Genomic DNA, 20,391 nt, shown 5'->3' on the forward strand with positions numbered 1-20,391 from the left:
GGGCTTAGTTTAGATTAGGAAACAATGACCAAAATAATGTACTCAAACAAAGATAACAGATCACACAGCTGCTTCTTGCTAGAGTGTCTGCAAAAATCTTCCATAACTGTAATATGCTATCTTCTTTTGGCCAAATCACCTCCTCCATTTTCCATCTGCTCTCTGGAAAAAGCTGTCACTCTGCGCCCACTGGGTGCTGTTAACAGAAGCATTCCCTTCCTCCGTATACTCCGAGGGCCACGTTTCATCTTGTGGATCAGGGTTAGACATGAGTGCATTTAACAGACCCAAAGAGCTTGCAAGAACTTGTCCTTGTATTTTCGGAGTAGAGTTGTATGTCTGGCCAATGTTTTCTCCCTGGGTTCCGAGCAGCCGTTAACACAGAACAGAGATTTATCTGCTCCAGAGGTGAAATCACATCTGTGAAAGCTACCTCAGTAGCATTGTTTGTTGTGTTTTTAGTGCAGTTTTTAATACCCCCCCTGTCAATACTTGGAATATGCTGAAAGGCCCCAGGCAGCAGCATTCTCTGGAAGTATTTATGGTTCCTATATGTTGGGTGCCAGAGAGGCTAATGTTTAAAATCACAGTTCCACAGATAAGCCAAACTCCCCGCCAGCCAGCAAGTATATGAATGTTACCTCCCACCAGTACTTGGAAAATGGGTTTTGCCTGCCAGCTTTGACCTAAACATGTCTTGTGTAACAAGACAATAACTGACATTGTTTCTGTTTGAATCAAGTTGGTATATAGTTTCATAAAATAAATGAGGGAAAACGTTTCAAACAATGATCACTTCATTGCTCCTAGAACTATCCAGAGATCTGCACCGGGGAGCACATAAGGGGGCCTGACTTTGCAATACCGAGACCCAGGCCTGGAGGGAAGCCCAGGAGGAACCCCTCCAAAGCCACCATCTCATCCTGACAGCATGACCTTCCACCCTTGGGGCACCGCTTCTTATGTATCAGTCTCTGCTGCTGCCATTTACAGCTGCAGAATTATCCTCCCAAGATCACCCTGGGCTGCATGGGGTAATCATTTCGTTTTCCAAAATCAGCTCATGACTCCAAAGTTCTGCTGGATGCTGTGGCACGAGGGGAAGGTCACGATGAAACACCACCTACTGGTGGCTGATGTGCATCCATAGCGCCTCTGCCGTGCATGGCACCGCAGCGTGGCAGGCACAACAGAGGTTTACGACACACGGCTTATCAGGACGGTGGTGGAGAGACATTGCTCCTGAGGGGGTGTTATTCCGCGGCAGACTTTTCTATTATTTAAACAGACGCCATGGAGTACTGTTTCTCAAACTGTGGATCACAATACAGCAGTGGGGTGTGGAATCAATGTAGTAGTCAGGACCAGTCTTTTTGTTTTTCATGAAGGGAAGCCTGCTTTTTTGTTGTTGCTGTTGGTTGGTTGGTTGTTAACGGAGGTACTGGGGATTGAACCCATGTAATGCTAAGCACGTGCTCTACCACTAAGCTATACCCTCCCACGCCCCAGGACCAGTTTTGTTTTGTTTTTAATGGAACAGACTTGAAAAGAGGAAAGAATGGCATTTATCAGTACATTGCACATTGGAAGCATAACTTATTTCTGTAACAAATTGTTAGGTTATACACACGTATATTCATGTAATATTGTGTGTATGGATATATATGTGTGTGGATATATAATGTATATATATGTTTTTAATATGCACTGGTTTGTTCCTAATTACTGTGGGTTGCAGATCAGAAATGATCAGGTGCATTTTAAGAAGCCTGAATGGCAAAAAGTGTTTTCCTGTGAGAATGTGTCACTAGCCATCCATGGTCTTGGGGTGTTGTGAGGTAGCACTAGCACATTTGGCCTGAAAAATATCATCCAAGGTTGTCAGGTGGATCCAAAGACCCATGGTCTGCAGGTAACTCTGTCCCAGCTTTAGGGTATATTCAACGATGCTTTCCTTGATTTCCAGGTGGTGGTTGGTGGGGCAGAATGGCACTACATAGCCACTCAGGGGCCCCTGCCGCACACATGCCATGACTTCTGGCAGATGGTGTGGGAGCAGGGAGCGAACGTGATCGCCATGGTCACCGCGGAGGAGGTAAGCGGAATGGAATGGCCATCCTGCCCTCTGTTCCCGGGGGAGGTGGGGCCAGAAGATGGGCTTTGTGTCCCTGACTTAGCTGCCCCACCCTCCTTCCTGCAGCGTCGCATCTCTGCAAGTCCTTTTCTCTTGGACAAGCATCTCTTACCTCTCCTTGCTTCCACATAGGTTTGTTTTGTTTTCCAAAGATAATTTATAGTTGTGTCCCCTTTTCATCAGCTGTTAACTCTTTTCCTTGGATTACCATGAACTAAAATCAAACAAACACACAAACAAGAACGAAACTTCAGTTCGGCCAGCTCACTTTTGTGTGCCAAACCCAGCAGTGATCTCTCCGCTGGAGTCTGAGAACTCTGGGCCGCTCCGGGTAAATCAGTGCATATTCCCAGCCCCGGGCACGGCCAGCTCACGTGCAGTCATGCTTATCAGCTGAAAAGAGACCAGAAGCTGTTGTTCCTGGAGAGATCTTTGGGGAGAAGAAAAAAAAAAAAAATCTTTTTCTTCCTTTGCCAAGTCAAACACAGTTTTGCTCTTGTAACTAGAGATGTCTACGTGGTGTTACAGAAATGGGCATATGCCCCCAGTCCTAGATAGAGCAGTTTGCTTGGAGCTTGCTGTCTGGGGGGGGGAAGAAATTTTGTTTCTTCTCTTGTCACAGTCTCCTTTCTTTTTTTTAACCACTTCCTTTTGTTCCTTTGATTAAAGTTTAACTTATGTTTTGAAGTCATTTAAGGGACAGGCTTCATCTGTTTGTTTACCATAACTATGGTGTTGCATACCCCTTTCCTAACAATTTTAAAAGGGTGGGAAACAGAACTGAAAAAAAAAAAGTTATATTCCCTTTATTGACTGTTCTGAGCAGCTGCTTTTGAGAACAGCCCGTTAGAAAGGTAGTGGTGGATGTCTCTTTAAAGCCAGTTGTACGTTTCTAGGCTGACCTGTTTGACCTTTCCACAGAGAGTAAATGCTCCTCAAAATCTCTAGACGAGTTTTATCACCTTATGGAATTGTATCCTTGGAAAGTATTCACTCAGCTTAATGCAGTGTACCATCATCTGTGCTGGCCTTAGAGGCATAGTGGTAACCACACCAGGCATGATCTTTGTCCCCAGGGGGCTTACATCCTAGTGGGATTTTTGTGAAGAGTGAACAAATCAAGTAAGTTCAGATAGTGGTTAAGTGCTGTGGGAAAAAAATGAAACCAGGTAATGGGATGGAGAGTGACTGGGGAGACTTTAGACTTGGTGCAGCATCTCCTCTCTGGTAGATGCTGTGCGATGCTCCTGAGTCAGTGACTTAGAAGCCATCCTCATTTTCCTCTGTCCTCAGATTTTAAGATTAAGAGGATAAGAGCTTCCCCTGACTCATTTCCTATTTCACCTCTATGTGTGTGATTCAGGAAGGCGGACGAACCAAGAGCCACCGATACTGGCCCAAGCTGGGTTCCAAGCACAGCTCAGCCACCTATGGCAAGTTCAAGGTCACCACAAAGTTCCGAACAGATTCCGGTTGCTATGCAACCACAGGCTTGAAGGTCAAGCACCTTTTGTCTGGGCAGGAAAGGACGGTGTGGCATTTGCAATATACTGACTGGCCAGATCACGGCTGCCCAGAGGATGTCCAAGGATTTCTGTGTAAGTTTCTTCTTCCCATTCAGGGTTTCACCAACAGTATCAGTGGTGTTATCAGTTGGAGGTGAAATGGAAAGAGAGGATACTTTCTGTTAAGTGGTAAAAGTATTAATTGTAACACTGACGTATGTAATTCTTCATATAGTATGTGTAGAACAGAGGAGACTAATACATGCCCTTTATCGTCGTCTCTTTACCTTTTATGCAAATAAGCTACAACTCTGGTAAATGAATTGGTTCTACCTTCATTTAAACCTTTAGCTACTCAATAAATAATTATTCTGATAAATGCTACTTATCTGAACCCTGAAAACATTATGCTAAATAAAATAAACCAGAAACAAAAGGACAAATTTGATAGGATTCTACTTACATGAGTTACCCAGATTAGGCAACTTCATAGAGATAAAAAGTATCACAGAGAGTGCCAGGGGCTAGGAGGAAAGGGAATAGGAAGTTATTATTTGATGGATACAGTTTCTGTTTGGGACCATGAAAAAGTTCTCGAGGTGGATAGTGGTGATTGCACAACACTGTGAATATACTTAATGTCACTGTGTACTTAATGTACACTTAACGTAACATGCACTTAAAATAATTAAAATGGTCAATTTTATGTTATGTGTATTTTACCACAATAAAAAAAATCAGCAAAAAAGTTAAAATTAAAAAAAAACTTAAAAAATTTCTCATGGAGGTTCATATCTCAGAAGCCCTGTATCTCCCACAGCAGTAAGTCCCAATCAGTATCTTCTCATACCTATGATTAAAGACACTAAAAATCACTGAAATCAACTTGTAGTATTTGAAACTACATTTCTGGATTCATTAATTTTTTTCTCAAGATATGGTTATCTTACATAAAAATTCACCCAGATTGTATGTAGTACTTTACTTGAACAAAGGCCAAAAACTGGGTGTGTGCCCACCACATACCAGGCACCGAGTCAGGCTCTTAGAATGCAGGCAGAGATGAAACAGTCTTCATTTCAAAGGCACCTGAGGTCTCATGAGGAAGGCAGGTCCAGCAGATCTGATGCTGTCATCTACCTTCCACTGCAGCGCCCCCTTCCTTTTCACAGACTTGCCTAAACGACCAGCACTTGTGGGAAACCCCATTCCTTCCTTGCACAGCTAGGAAGGAGGCCCAAGGATTCCCTGCAGATTTATGATACCTGCTGTGTTGTTGACTCTCCAGCAGGCAGAACACCTGTGACCACCATGCAGGGAGGATGTTGGAGAAAGTCAAAACCTTGATTTTATTTTTATATGCATTTAGAATAGGAGGGATGGGGGGAGGAGAGAGAGAATAGGTTTTCAGATACATGAAAGTACCATTTTGCAAGTTCCAACGGAAAGATTTTTGATGCGGACTTAATTCATCATTGTGGGTATTCCATTTCCCATTAAAGTGATGACGGTACTTGGAAGAGTTGGACACCGAAAATAAAAAAGATGATTGGAATCAGATCTAGAATGGGTTAGTGGTTTGCCTGAGGTCAGTTACCTGTAGCTCAAAATATGAATAAGGAGCACAGTGACCTCTGCAGAACCTTCTTTCCTCATAACAGTGTTCTTTTTATTCCTTTCTGGCAATCTTTTGCTAATTGCTTTATTACAAGCAAGACTCAGAAAATGGAAACAATGAAAGTAGATCCATTTGATGATTGGCTAACAGCTCTGATAAAAGACTGCATTATAAGATGGTTAAAATTATAATCAAATCTTTAAAATCAAAACCAGTTTGAGGAAGGCCACTCTGAGTTACTGAAAAATATTGAGAATATTTTTAAACAGTATACATTTATTACGTTTCCAAAAAACTCAGGACAAGTGTGCTGAGCAGGGTCTTAAGGTTGTTGGCTCTTGACATTTTAAAGAATTTTAAAAGATTTTTGCCTGTGTTTAAATTAGATTTTACCTGGATGCAGAGGACCTGGGTCAAACTGTCTTCCAGCCTCCACAAGTCTTCACTAAGTTACAGCTTAAGGAACTTTATTGATATGATTGCTGGAGAAAGCATCCATTTAAATCCAGTTTCTCTGTGTCTTAGGAAATTCCATTTGATGGTGGCATCTGCTTTATTGATCAATGTTCCTTTTACTTTGTTAAATTTAGCACCAAAAACCCTTGTCTCTTGTATGTGAACATTGCCTGTTGTCAGAGAATGTCACTTAATATCTTTTCCCCTTTGGGAAGAAATTGTGAAGGGAATTCCCTGCTCAGTATTTAGCTCGTGTTGGTACCAACAGCAATCACTTTATCTCAATAGTCACCTCACACTGTTCACCTCTTTTGCTTCGTTCTACCTCATTTTACATTGGTGGTGGTAGTTAGTATTTATTTGTATAAACCGCTTCAGATTACTAAGTAAATAAGGTTTTAAATGAAAATAGGGGTTCTTATTCATTGTGTGTAAATAGGTGCTTTTCAGGGACTGGAGTGGTTCGAATGCAGTCTTTTCTCTACAGCAGTTTGAGCTTTGCTTCTCATTCTGTTTTATGCTGCTGCATTGGGATGAGATTTTCTGAGTATCAAGAACCTTCAAATCTGCTTCTCCCCTGAACCAGCTACTATAAAATCTCAAGTATTAATTGACTTTTTCTGTCTCTTGGACTATTTGAGGATTGTATTTATATACGTTTCCTTTTTTTCACGATCATGGGGGGGAAAGTCTTTAAAGTGTATAGTGAGCTATTTTTCATTTGTGCCCAATTGGAGTAGTGAATGGTCAGGGCTAGGCAGATATTGGAAGGGATGGGGGAGAGGGGACGACCCTTCCAGCCCACACACGTATTGCCTCCAAGAAGTAGGGGTGAGGGGGCTACCTTGAGCTCCTCACATAATCAGGTGGGATCCGAGCTGAAAACCAGGCCCCCAAAGCCTATTTTAAAATCGAAAAGTGAAGTCAAGCCTCAGTTGACATTCACTCATTCACTGCGGGGCAGGAAGAAAGGGCAGGTGGATGCTCTTCCCGCCAGAAATTGGCTCTGACAGGCGGGCGTTTCAAGGGGACCTAACTGCTGTTCCGATCCCAGTCTGTTAATAGTAGGAATTGCTGTAAGTAATGTCGAGAATCATCTGCTTGGGGGACTCTGGGATTTGCAGAGGGGAAAACAGAATTGAATTTTTAAAAAAGAACTATTTAATTTAAAGAACAAATTCTCCCATGGACTAATTGACTCCCAGCTGGTCCTTTCTGGATCCAGGACTATACAGTGGGTACCAGCCAAATAATTAGTGTCTTGTAAGGACTGTAAATTATTGTCACTTATAAAAAAAAAAATTCACTGTCAGTTTTTTTTTTTCCCCTCTCAATTATATGCAAAGCCATGTAGGACTTCGGTGACAAGATTTGTATTCTGTCTTGCAGCCTACTTGGAGGAGATCCAGTCAGTCCGTCGCCATACCAACAGCATGCTGGAAGGCACCCACAGCCGGCACCCTCCCATCGTGGTCCACTGCAGTGCCGGGGTGGGGAGGACCGGCGTGGTCATCCTCTCCGAGCTGATGATCTACTGCCTGGAGCATAACGAAGTGAGTCATTCTGGGCTTCTGAATACTCCACCTTGGGGGCCAGTCTACACCGTGGCCAAACCTTCACCTGTGTCCATTTCCAGGGCTTAATTTCCTCTCTTCCTGACAAGGGTTTTCCAGACCCATGATTCCTAGTTGGACTCTGATACTTACAGCCTTCTTATCTTTAGCCTTTCACTGCTCTGGGTGGAGAACCAGATAACAGAGAAGCAGTATTGAAAAATGCGTGAAAGGAAACGTTTAGAAAATCTGATCTTAGCTGGCACCGACTTCCAGAAGTCTGCTGTGTTTTGTGGACAGTCTGGTTTTATTGTGGGTAGTTTCACACAGTGGGTTATTTGGTTGTGTATAGTTTATATGCGTCTTGCATTTCTGGGATGTGTTTTGACCTAACTCCTATGGGAAAGCGTGTCTACTTTAAAAATGTTTTTCATTCTTCAAAGGGAGGTTTCGTTGAGAGGGGGCTGTCGGCTCTTGTCTCGACTGGCAGTGGTGTGGTGGAGCCGGGCAGGGTAGATAATCTTTGGGCACATACGAGGCCCACCTTTCCCGGGGCAGGACGCCCAGCTCCGCCCCTGTAGACACGGGCTGCAGCGACTTTGCACCCCCACGGGCCTGGTGTTCCCTTCCTGCTGTGGGTCAGCGGGTTACACTCCAGGGCCTCTGAGTCTGTGGAGATGAGACAAACAGCAAGCAGAGGCTAACAAAGAATTCTTCTGCCTTCTATACCCATGGGCCTTAGGGGTTTCAAATGGTATTCACTTTTTTTCCCCCCTTAGTTGGGTTCTTCAGCTAAGCCCAACTAACAGCACGTGTCCAGCTCCCCTGCTCTACAGATGAGGATACAGTTAGTGACCTGTCCAGTGCCAGGCGGCCGAGGTCTGCAGTGAGGTCTTCTACCTTCTGGCCCTGAATTGTTTCCTCTCTTCATTCTGCCTCCACACGCCGTTTGTTGGTTCCGTTTCCGAAAGGTCCAGCTTGGAGAACCAAAGGAAATTTCTGAAGTGTCTCGAGAGTTTGTGTTTGTTTGTTTGTTTGTTTTTTCCATAGTTTTAAAATCAGGGAAACAGTATAATGTGCAAACTGTGAAGGAATTTACATAGCAATGTACATACGTATTTACTCAGCAGCATCAGTGGTTTAAAAATCAGATTAAACATTGTTCCCTAAAGTTTGTTATATTAAAATTCTAGGGAAAGAACGAATGCCAAGTTGAAAAATGTTCAAAGGATTTTTAGGTTCCTTGCCTACAGAGTTAATTGTGGAGACTTTCAGCCTGTACCTGTCCCAGTGTTGGCGCCACTGCAGAGCAGGAGAGGGGTTACATCAGATGTGGCCTGTGGTTCACACAAACCAAACACTGTCCTGTCCAGGAGCAAAATGCCCAACGTGGTATCAGCTGAGACTACATAACAGAAATCGCATCATCTATGAGTTTTTATCCTTTTGTCCCACGTGAGGTTTCTTGTTTGCTTCCCTGTCACTATGAGAAGTCTAGAAGTTTCTAGTAGAGTGAATAGCTTGCCACTGGGTCCCAGGATCCACTCAGTGCTGGGAGGATGGACTGAGATGAAGTGGAAGCAGGGGACATGCGGCTCAAGTGTATCCGAGCTCCCAGGGGAGGAAGAAGGGCCCTGTTACCCCCTCCCCACTTTCCTCCCCTTCGTACCACTTTGCGCCCCAAACCCCCCTTCTTCTCTGCATTCCCCGTGCGCTTCCTCTGCTCCCCCTTCCTCCTCTTCAACTTGAGAAGCTATTCTGTCTGTCTCATCTGAAATGAAGGACTCTGTTCTGAGCTCTTTGGAGACCCATCCAATGCTGAGCCTCCGTAGTGTGATGACATGAAGGCTCACTGATCACCAGATGCTCTTGGCCCGGGAGAACCCAACACCACCTGTCAGAGCCAGCCTGGTGCGGAGCGAGGGGTTTGGCCGTCAGGGCCTCACACAGACCTGGTGGAGGGCTTGGGGTGGGGCATGGGGATAAAGTTCTCTGTCGTGTGTCCAGACACAGCAGATGTCCTCGATGCCCAGTTGCATGCCAGAACATTCTCTATGGGAATGAGGTCAGTCCAAAAAGGACTCCTGTCCCCACTGATACTCAGAGATAGCAAGATGACTTGTGCTTCCACTCCCTCCCCCAGCACAAACACAGCCGACCTCATCTGTCCCGTCTCCCCGTGACTGCTGCTGGTAGATGGTTATGGAGAAAAAAGTTCTCTACTTGTTGGGCTTTTGGCCTGGCTAGTCAAATCCAAACCCTTATTTTAACAGAAGAGTGGAACCATGTTTGTTTGTTTTTCAAACCAAAGATTTTGCTAAAATGTGATATTGGGTGTCCCATTTTTCTCGTTTCAACTTTCCTGTCTTCTTTCCATGACTTCTGGATTTAGGATATGTTATGTTTTAGTCTGTAATCCACAGAGTGTTAATTTGGTCAGTGAAATGCCTTTTCTTTTTCCTGGAGCAAAGATGCTTACCGTGAGGGCGGGCAGCTGTGAGGGAGGAGCTGGAGGGGCCTCTCCCGGCTGCCCTGAGAAACCTCTTTGTGGCCTGTCGCTTTGGGTCACTGACTGTTATCTGTGACATTTTAACGCCTGTATATTTTTTTCAGAAAGCACAATTTCATGGCTTGTGATAACTCCCTCGGCCGCCTGTCCCAGATCAGCTAAATTACAAGAGGTCAGGTCCTCACTAGCCAAGGAGCAAGACGTCTTGCTCTCGCCGCTTGGCTGAGGTAGTTACCCCCCCATCACAGAGCAGAGGGGAGAAGGTGTCTTCTAGGCAGGACCGAGCAAGCGTCAGCTGCCTCCTCGTTCCTTGGGCTAGGGACACTGGGCAGCAGAGCCCGTGGGGGTGAATCTTCAAGGCACCTGGGCCTCTTTCATTGAGGACTAGGGCAACCTCCTTTGTCTTGTCTCCAGTCTGCCCTTGGCAGCCGATCTATTGTCCTTGGGGCTGAGTCTCACAGGCTGTTGAGAGGGTGGTGATCGTGATGGTGGTGGTGGTGGAGGGGGGTGGCAGAGATGGTGGCGATGATGACAAGAATGAAAATATTATAACAGCTACAGCTAACCCGTGTTTAGTGTTTACCATGTGCAGCACAGCTCCGGTAGCCGGCACAGTGACCTAATGAGAGAGGTCCAGGTAGCACCTTTATCCCCTGAAGAGAAACTGAGGCACAGGTAGATGAGCTCTTAACTGTCGTGTGCCTCTCTTGTCAAAGCCTTTGATGGGTATGAGGTAGGAACAGCCGCATTCTATCCTTGTACCTTCAGTGCGCGACACCGAGTGATGCTCACCTTACCTGTTAACCAAGCTCACTATCAGGTGCTCTGTGTTGCGTATTGTGGGAGCGCGGCCGCTCGGAAGTACTTAGGCCAAGAGCCACTAGTGAACGTCAGAAGCTTATGGTCTGGGCTCTGTATTTTGACTAACAGGTTGAGGATTCACATGCCTTTTTCTCTTTTTTATTACCAAGGACTTGTCCCTTTTAAATCTGTGGTATGTGTTTTGGAGAAGATCAGCTAAAGGGGACGGCCCGTGTGGTACTGGAGCTATGTCGAGTTTGGAACTAGCTGAAATGACTTTTGAGAGTTAAACAAGAAAAGGCAGAGAGCTGAGTTTTTATTATGTTACTTCCAACGCTTGCTCAGTTCTTGACGACTTCATGGGTTTGGCCTTCTGCCTGGGGTAGGGGCTCCCGGAGTAGGAGAGGAGTGCTGAGGCCGTGATGGTACCGTTGACTCCATGGTACTTCTGCCCCGGCTGGTCCAGGAGGGTGGAGGTCACCTGAGTGAGGACACCAGGGCGCCCTCTATTCTGCTTAAACACCAATGATCTATCATATTAATTCCATTCTATTGGAGATTCTCAATCTACACATAGGCAACCTCATTTAAAACTCGAGATATTTTTAAAGGTTTTCACCCCAGATGTGGCCAGAGATTGTGCTCTGATGTTTTAAATGTTTCCAAGTAAATTATCTCCTTTCTGCCCACGATCCTGCGAGGTATCAGGATGAGCATGAGTGTTCTCTTCTCATTAATATCAATGAAATAGTGAGCAGTCTTTACAAAGCTCACTGTGTGCCAGACACTGTGCTGAATACTTGACATGCATTTCTTCATTTGATCCTGTGAGGTGGGTACTGCTTATCACATCATCTTCTCATTGAGGAATGTCATTAACTTGGCCAGGGCCACATGGCCATCAGAGGGAGGCATCATTATCCATCCTTATTTTACAGATGAAACCAAGACCCAGATATGGCTTCAGTCCTACCATTGGGCTGTGGTAATATTGAGAGTACCCACTGGGTTTAGCTCCAGCCTCTAGGTTTCCTCTAACAGACTGGTCTGGATTTAAAATGTCATGCCAGTGGTACATGACAACCAGCTTCTCTGGTCACCAGGATGGTCTTTGCTTGTCCTTGGTTTTCCCCTGCACCTGCACGGGGCTAGTGAGTGAATGGTTCCCGGATGGAGGAGTGAGGAGGGAGCAAAGGGGAGTGCCCGTCTCAGGACCTTCTTCTGTTCTCTTGCAGAAGGTGGAAGTACCCATGATGCTGAGGCTCCTCAGGGAGCAGAGGATGTTCATGATCCAGACCATCGCACAGTACAAGTTTGTCTACCAGGTCCTCATCCAGTTCCTCCAAAACTCCAGACTCATTTAACCCCCGAGTCGGCACCTGGAAGAGGGACCCAGCTCCATCTTGCTTCTCGGTTGGGAAGCACCTCCAGACAACATCCGCTCCCGCCGCAGGGCGCGGATGGCCGGAGCAGGCATGCCTGGGCTCCCTGAGGACGGGAGTCAGGATCATTCACAGACATCATGTATTATTTTATATGAGATAATTTATTTTTCCCCCTTTGGAATAACTTTTGTGAATCCTCATAATGCAGTTTTCACAGTAATAACAGTACTTTTCATTTGAACCACATTTTGACTGATCTGCATTGTAACGTCAGCGGGTAGGGTTGCCTGGTAGATCGTTTGGGAGACTGAGACATAAAGGAACACATCTCTAGTGAAGCTGCAGCTGGATTTCTAACCAATCCTGAAATTCATCAGCCTAATTGCTCACATCCAAGTCAAAGACGGCAAGAAAATTTCATCCTAAAGTGGGAAGATAAGGTCTAAGACCCTTTCCCGAAGCCAAAGAACAACACTTTTCTCTTACATCTGGGGGCGCCTGAGGCCTGACAGACAGTTCCCTCCCTCCCTTTCTGCCCTCACCCTCTGTAGTCTCTTTTTCCCTCCTAGGCTTGAGTTAAGGACTGGAACGGCTGGAGGAAATGCTCCCTTCCCGATGCTCTAAGTGCCATCACCCAGGCTGAACGAGGGCTCCGTGTGGTGTCTTTCCCATCCACCCCTGCTCTGGGCTCCGGAACCCGCGTCCCTGCTGGATGTCACACCCGTGCTGTCTGCTGCTTCTCCCTGTTTGCTCAGTGGGCTCTAGTCTGGTGGCCTCTGAGGCCCTGGGCCAGGCCATCTGTGCAGCTAGGCCTCTTGCCTGATGGACCAGACCAGAGCGGGAAGAGAAAGGAGACAGGCAGGCCCTTGATAGCGTTTCTTGTTTAAGTATGATGTGTGTGTGGACGAGGGTCTGAAGATCAAGATGCTGGCTGCTTTCTGTCTTCTCATCAGTCACTGAGTCACTGGAAAGGCTGCAGAGGAGGCAGCTGGGAAAGCTGCTGTGTGGGGGCTGTTTGGCACTCAGGTGGCAGGTGTGACTCCCACTGTGTCGTTAGCGTCTCCAGCGCTGGGCCCGAAGGCACAGAACCAAGCCCGCTCGGGACCCTGTGGTCCAAACTTGGCCCATCCGATGAAAGCTGGTGGGTGTGTTTTTCACAAAGGCCTCCGCTGCTTTCCTTTCCCCCACACCGCCCACTCTCGGGTCCGCTGTGGTGTGAACCACTGCCAGTTTGAAGCTCACCTCTTAGTTTGTCTCTTTCTGTGTCTTCATTGTTCACTGTCCTCCTGAATCTCGTGGGTTAGTACACAATGAATCATGTTCCACATAGTTTTCCTCTTGCTGAATTTTGGAAAAAATTTTCTCTCTCCTGTGTAGTTTTTCTTGATGCAGCTTTTAAATTATGGTTTCGTTCTCAGAATTGACCTTTGCCACGATGCCTTCCTCCACTGCTGCCTTTTGTTCTTCTCTCCCGGGCTGCAAATGCAAAGAAAGACTGGCATCCAATCAACCAGAAAGAGTGTGCCTTGGGACTTCTGGTCACCCCATACCAATACACACAGGTATGAAAGCAGGTTCCTGAAGAACTACTTTGGAATATGAATGAACTCGGGTTCACATCTGGCCAGGTGTTACGGCAGTGGTTCTGTATTCAGAGTATCTGGCGATGCAGGGCCTCCTTCGTCAAGGAGTAGAAAGAATGTCAGCTGAGCTCCGTAGATTCCAGAAGTTTTGGTGTATGATCTGAAAAAGAAACCATTGGTATGATGTGTATTTTCAGTGGATCAGAGCTCATCACCCTCATGAGGAGACGCTTACAACTTGGATCAACAAGCAAAGAGGTATCTGTTTCCTTTCCGTCGAGACTTTCCATCCTTGGGACATTCTGCTGTTAGGGATGTTTGAACAGTTGGTCTGCAGTTATGGGTTTATTGTTTGATGAACAACATGAGTGTTTCTCTTTCGTCTCTTAGGCCCCAGCATGGGCTCTGTTACCATGTCTCGTGTGGGCGGTGTGCAGATTGTTGTCTCTCTGAGCTCATCCCTCACCGCGCTCCTTTCAGTTCATCCGCTGTTGTTGCTTTGTGCTATGGGAATATTCACAAATGCACAAAATGCAGAGAAGAAGTGGGTTCAGTATCCAATTTCCTAGCCAAAGTTTATATTGAAACTCAAAGGAAAACATTTAAAAGTTATTCCACACATTTCGTTTTCAAAAACAAATGCTTTTGGTCCTTTGGCCCATTTTGCCTCCCTTTTCACATCTCCAGTAAATGCCGACATATCTCCTGTTAAATTGGCAGCAGCCATTTAAAGTCTTTTCAGCGGCATCTGCATAATAATTGCCTAGAGATGCTTTATATCTGGGAAGCAAGCCAAGGAATAAACCTTGAAGCAAAGTGTATTAAATTAGTTATCTAGTTAGAGCTTTTGGAATGAGTTCCTGATGATGCATCAGGCCTGAAGCTGGAGCTGTCGGGGTCTGTTGCTGCGGTTTAGATTTGAAGGGAGAAAATCAAAAAGGAGAGAGGGGGAAAAAAAAAGAAACCATCTCATAACAGAGCCATTCAACACTTTCAGGCTTCTGGTTGTGAAGTTTCCCAGTTGAAATGTTTTGTTTCTTTCTTCCGCTCTCATTTGGATATAGGGACCCGGTGTTCCTCCTTGTTTACTGTGGTCGCTGGACCAGGGGGGCCGAGTTTGATGTCTTCATCCTTGAGCCGAGCCTGCTGGCATAGCCCATTGTGTCTCCTGCTGTGCTTTACTGGCTCTGAGGGGACATTGCCTTTCCCGCCTTTTGCCTTTCAGTAGCATTTACATTTATACCCATTTCTTTCCCTGGATAGGAAGCCAAGAGGGGTTTGGCTGCATTAGGGAGGATTGTCAGATAGTGATTCCTTTACAGGAGAGGGGATGAGTTCCTCTCCCCAGTTGGAGGGAAGTGGAGAACATCTCCACGTGGAGTGGTTTGAGTAATAAACTTCCAAGAGCTCTAAGCTGAGAGAGTTTTACTTCTACAACTTTTGTGGTTCTGCATGGAGAAGAGGAACTGTTTTGACTGTAACTAACTAGTCGTCGTTTGCCTCCATGTCCCTCGGCCATCTCTGGCCCCTTCTTCCATCAGTCTGGATAGAGGAGGGTCTGCTGTGGGCTCTGCCGGGAGAGGTCATGCGGGACCTGCCCCTGGCTTGCCTAGTGCGCACGTAACCTTGCTCCTGCCTACACTTAGCATCCGCGGTTCAGTGATAAAGCACCAGTGGGTAGCGTGAGTCACATTACCCAGCTGCCTACTTTCCTTATCTTTTCCAGCTAATATAGGTTGACCCATATGAAACTGATATTTGGACCATATTTCATTCACAAGGGCAGAAAATTCACATCGCTCAACCTAATTAAGTTCAGTTTGTTTCTTCCCCCTGATTAGTGTGGATCCCAATGCATCATATGTCATTTCTGCAAACAAGCGCTAATGAACATGAAAGCGTGTGCAGCGGGCGCCTGGGCTCTTTCTGTGACCCTGTTGCCTGGCTGCAGCGACCCTTGCCTTACCAGGCCAGTGGGCTGTCTCCCGGAGCTCGGAGTCACTCTTGGCAGAGATGTTAGTACACTCTGGATTCTTGGAGGCAGGGCTGGCCATCAGGCACACCACTATGGGGCTCTCAGCTGACGTCCTTTCTTGATGGATGGTCTGTATTAGCTGACCTCAGCCCAGCGGTTATGGAACATGACGTGTGGGCCCAAAGGCCTGGAGTCACAAAGCAGCATGTGCTTTGGAACCTCCCTCCCCGACTTTCATTGGTGTGTGTGATGGAGAAAGCAGGTACAGTTACTGATTTTCTTTTGGGGGAGATAGGTCCATCACTTGAGGTCGGCGTGGGACAAGTGCAGGGACCTTCTAAGGTGTACGCCTGGGAGCTTAGACTCAAGAGCTGGGGTTTGGGTTGGAACCATCTTAGTGTTAATTTACCCTTCATTCTTCCTCCATGGAAATAATTGTCAGGATCCCAGAGTAAGAAATTTCCAAAAGTACCAAGTAGTCACTGTTGGGCTAAAAGGTGGCTTTTTGTGGGACGTTAGTGTCCTCATGTTTCTCCAAAGATATTTTCTGCTGCTGTCTTTTATTTCCTTGCCTGTGGATTTTATCAGGCGTTTGTCATGCTCTTTTGTAGTAATTTCTTCATGAGCCAAGTTAACAACTCATCTAGCACTGTTTCCAATCAGAGAAGTTTGGGGTTTTCATGGAGATGGCACACATTTTCCGTTGGTCTTCAGCTTTATGGGTGACAAATCAGTTGGCCCTGTAGAGTTGAAAGAATCCTAGTTGGCCCTAGATGTTAAATTATGTGTGACCCAGGAGCAAGGAAGCAGAATGGTTCTTGACTTTGCTTCAGTTGCTAAGACATCTGGGGGCAAAAGAGCTTGCTGATGCCGCCGTTGAGAGCACCAGCAACACGCCTGGGAGAAGTGTGCAGGCGCATCCAGATTCTGTGTTGCTCCCCAAATTCACTGTTCTTCACGGGGTCCTGAGAAACTCACTGGCCTGCTGGCCCAACACTGTATCTTTCTCCTGCCTGCTCTCGGCTTTTGCGTTTCCCTTAGAAACTCAGATGAGTGTTTTTATCCAGCCGACTGCCTTATCTTTTCCTACTTAATACAGCTGCATCTTCTTCCTCAAGGCCAAACTAAAAAGTTTGAAATGAAAATGTCCCTGAGCCTAGCACTGAATATCCGGCATCGACTGATTTCACAGGACTGCGCAATTTATTGTTGTTTGGTATAATGAAAAAAAAAAAAAAAGAGGATGTGCACCTGTGGCTACGGCTCTGAGCTTGGTCAGCCTTCCCATTTAAAAAATACATTCAAGGACGTTTTAAGGCAGGAGGGCAACAGCTGATGTGCAGCATCTATACAGAAAGTCACCCTTCCTCCTGCCACGCTCTGGGCCAGCAAGATCCTTCTTCCCCCAAAATGCCATCAGCTTGCTTGGAGAAGAGCTATAAGTAGGAAGAGGAAGGTTTTTAGATCAGCCCTGAAGTTGCTGTCAAAAAGTTCATTGAGTCACAATTTTCTGAGCTCTTTCCCTTTCTGTAAGGCTGGGGGGATGGAGACCACCAGGTGGCACTCCTAGGGAGGACTGGGCTGCTGTGGGGAGCTCTGTTTCGCCCTTGCTCATCGTTTTAAACTGCGTCCTCATAGTTGCGGGGAGATCTCGGTCATTATCTTGGACTCTGATGCCTGCCAAGCTTCACTGCTCAGGAAAACCATCTCCCCTCGCCAGCTGGTGGCCCGTCCTTTCCTTGCAGCCTTATTAGCAGAAGGTTTTGCTCCTCCCCGTGGCTCCGGAGTTTGCAGTCACAGCTCCTGTGCACCTGGACCGTGTCTCTCCTGGGCCCCTGGGGGCTGCCGAGTGTGTCCCGTGTCCTAGCACGTTGTGTTTATAATCAGGGCACGAACTGGGAAGATGCCAGCACGGTGACTGCAGTCCCTTGTCTCACTTGGAGGCACCGCTGGGACTACTTTGTGATATCACCTTCTTCTTTCCAAGAGCACCTCATTTACTTAGGGCTGTGCTAGCCTTTCCTTTTTGTTTTGCTTTATGGGGTCAGCTCTGGACAGCCCACCTTTTCTTTACCCTTTTAGTGCAACCCCTTACAAAACAGATGAATCTAATCGCAGGGAATCACTCTCTTAAATCTCTCCAAATGATGTAATTAGGAAATCGCATTTTAATTTTGAAAACCTTCCATATATTCAAAAAATAAAATCTGGGCATTTATATAGTTAAAAGGAGTAAAATTCGGGCCAATGGACATAACCAGGAAGAAAAGAGCTGGGTGCAACCAGGGAGCTGGCCTGACCACTCTTTTTTCCCCCTCAGTGATAGACATCACTTGGCACTAAAAGGAATCAAAGAAAAGCTGGATTGGACTGTCAGTCCTGTGCGCCAGTGATGGTGGCAGTGCTTCAGACTTACATCAAGGTGAGCTTCCGTGGGGCCACAGTGGCTGCACTTGGCATAATGACACGTGGAGTCAGGTTAATTTATTCCGAGCTTCTTCCTGCCGACCTTGTTGCCTTCATCATCCCCTCTATTCTGGCCAATCTGGAGAAATGGCTGAAGCTCTGGGCTCCCCAGGAACATTCAGATTCCCTTGTGGTCCTTTCTCTGCTGCCTAGGGAGGGGCAGGCTGCGCGGTCCATCCAATCTGCGACGTATCCTATTCTTTCTCCCCAACCTGCTCCTCCAGGGAAACACAGATGCCACCTCCCCTGACCGCGGTTTCGAGGACAAAGCTGAGAACACTCGACTGGGGCTCTTTTTGTGCCTTGGGGTGGAACTGTTTTGCTAAAATCTCAGGAATCCTGCTTTGAGCTGGGTTGGGCTGGCTCTCAGAGCAGACGTGCCAGGCGCTCTCATCCCTTCTCAGGGCCCCCCTCCCCCCCCACCCCTGCAGTGTTAGCTCATACATACCTTCAGCTTAGACTTGAAAGCTGTACTTCGGAGCCATTTTCTTTTTTTCGGTATGAACACTGTAAAGTGTTACTGCAATTTCCTTTGAACTTTCTTGCCGGTCTGGAATCTTAAAAATCTGTGAACCTTACCGTTTCAAAAGTAGAGTTACTCTTCATCAGAGATGACTTCCTATATGTGTCCTTTGTTCCTTCGGTAGCCTGCCAGCTTGCCTGCGGATGCATACACGGAAAAAGAAAAAGGGTTACATATGCAGATGACTATTCAATGTATAACCTTATGCAACTTGTGTTACTTCCAGTAACAGGCTAATCGATTTTGTTTCACCGGGCAGTTGTCCTGCTACTTGAGTATTCTGATGCTTTCCTTGGTTTGTGCTTTATAAAATGTTGTGAACTGTGGTATCATTCAAACCAACTGACAATTGAGAGGTTTCATTTCGGATGTATAGACAAGTCCTTAACTGAGAAACCAGTTTGTTCTTAAGGTTCTTGGGTCAGCCCACAGAAGCTTCTGACGTCCGACATGGCTGGACCAGCCCGACCTGGCTGGCAGTCACGCACTGACCTGGACATTTAACTGCTATCATAGTGTTGCTATGAGAAATGCATTCCAGACTGGGACTTGCGATCCTGAGACCACCTCCTTCCTCCCAGGGTGGCCCCTTGCTACCTTGCAAGAAGGAAGTCCAGTCTCTTTACTACAGACTAGTTGTAAGGGGAGAGAGGGAGTGAGACATTTATAGGACATTCCCTAAGCTGGGGAGTGATTTATTCATATTCACGTCACTGTTATTTTCGTATAAACTCCCTCTCAATTTAGTATTAAAAGCCTTAAATAAAACTATGCATGCTGTTCTATGTGCTTTTCCATATCAGTAAATAAGCTTATGCTTGCCAGTTTTATACACAATTATGAGGTGTATGAAACTGACTTTTGACAGTATTTTTGCACTGTTTCTGTTTTTATAAAGTCTTTAGATATATTGGTCCTAGTTATATGTCTGTGTTCTCACCGCCCTTGTCCTTGCTGTAAAATGTTTCCTACGTGCCTTTACAAATGTGAGATCTTTATGCTAACCTTTTTGTAAAAGATATCTATTGACTTCCAAATGCAATAAACTTTTTTTTTTTTTTTTCAGAGAAAACCACTGAATCTTTTCTGTAGTATGTATGTTTGCATTTTTTTGAAAGCATCTTCCCTCTTACTTTTAGGACTGTTTTCATAGGTAAACGTGCCTGAGAAAAATCTGCTTTTTCACTTCTTTAAAGCCCAATTCTTTCTACTCACTTTTCCTTCCTGTACAGCTTGATTACACTGAAGAATTCCAAAGTCGTCATGGTTAGAAAACCCTGAAAGGGCTGATGGCGAGGCAGATGGAGCAAAGAGGGGAGACACGGAGCTCTCTCACAGCTGCGGTGAAATGCCGCGTCCCTTCCCCCAGCTGTCATTTATTCAGACCCCGAACTGTTGACTCAGAAAAGATAGGAACAGGGCGGCTCTAGAAGACCCCAATTCTCGTTTCTATCTTTCAACTTTACTAACAGCACAACTCATCTCTAGGTTTAAAGGGGGCTGCCCTGCCTTGTATTTTCAGGCAATCCACTGCCACAGACACACACAGTGAACCCCTGGTGAGGAAGGTGGACCCTTCCTTCACGTCTCTTTGATGAGTAACGGAACAATAGAACCACTCCAGCGAGTAACCCGCTTTCAACTCTACCACTCACTATCCAGAGAGTCATTCGCCTACCAGGGGTCCCAGCCTGCTTCGCAGCAGGAAGACGAGACCACTGTAAGCCACGCTGGGTGAGGGCACGGCAAGCAGACACATACATCATTCTGTGTGGAAGCTGACTGTGGCAACAAAACAATTAGAGTTTTGGAAAGAAAAGCTACATCATGTTTGGAAAAAAAAAAGATAAGAGATCCCAGCAAGATGGCGGGGTAAAAAGACC

At 46.1% G+C, this 20,391-nt stretch overlaps 1 protein-coding gene across 4 annotated transcripts in view; it reads left to right on the top strand.

Annotated features, from left to right (window-relative positions):
- Positions 1-19,583, top strand: part of PTPN14 (protein tyrosine phosphatase non-receptor type 14) — a 161,996-nt gene extending 142,413 nt beyond the window's left edge. For all 4 annotated transcript variants that reach the window (XM_074351815.1, XM_074351816.1, XM_074351817.1 and 1 more), the window contains 4 exons: positions 1,967-2,095; positions 3,498-3,732; positions 7,103-7,266; positions 11,812-19,583. In XM_074351815.1, coding sequence (XP_074207916.1) covers positions 1,967-2,095; positions 3,498-3,732; positions 7,103-7,266; positions 11,812-11,940 — 657 coding nt within the window. In that variant the 3' untranslated portion in view covers positions 11,941-19,583. The remainder of the gene's footprint in view (positions 1-1,966; positions 2,096-3,497; positions 3,733-7,102; positions 7,267-11,811) is intronic.
- Positions 19,584-20,391: the final 808 nt, after the last annotated feature.

Source organism: Camelus bactrianus, chromosome 23, assembly GCF_048773025.1.
Source record: "Camelus bactrianus isolate YW-2024 breed Bactrian camel chromosome 23, ASM4877302v1, whole genome shotgun sequence".
NCBI lineage: Eukaryota > Metazoa > Chordata > Mammalia > Artiodactyla > Camelidae > Camelus > Camelus bactrianus.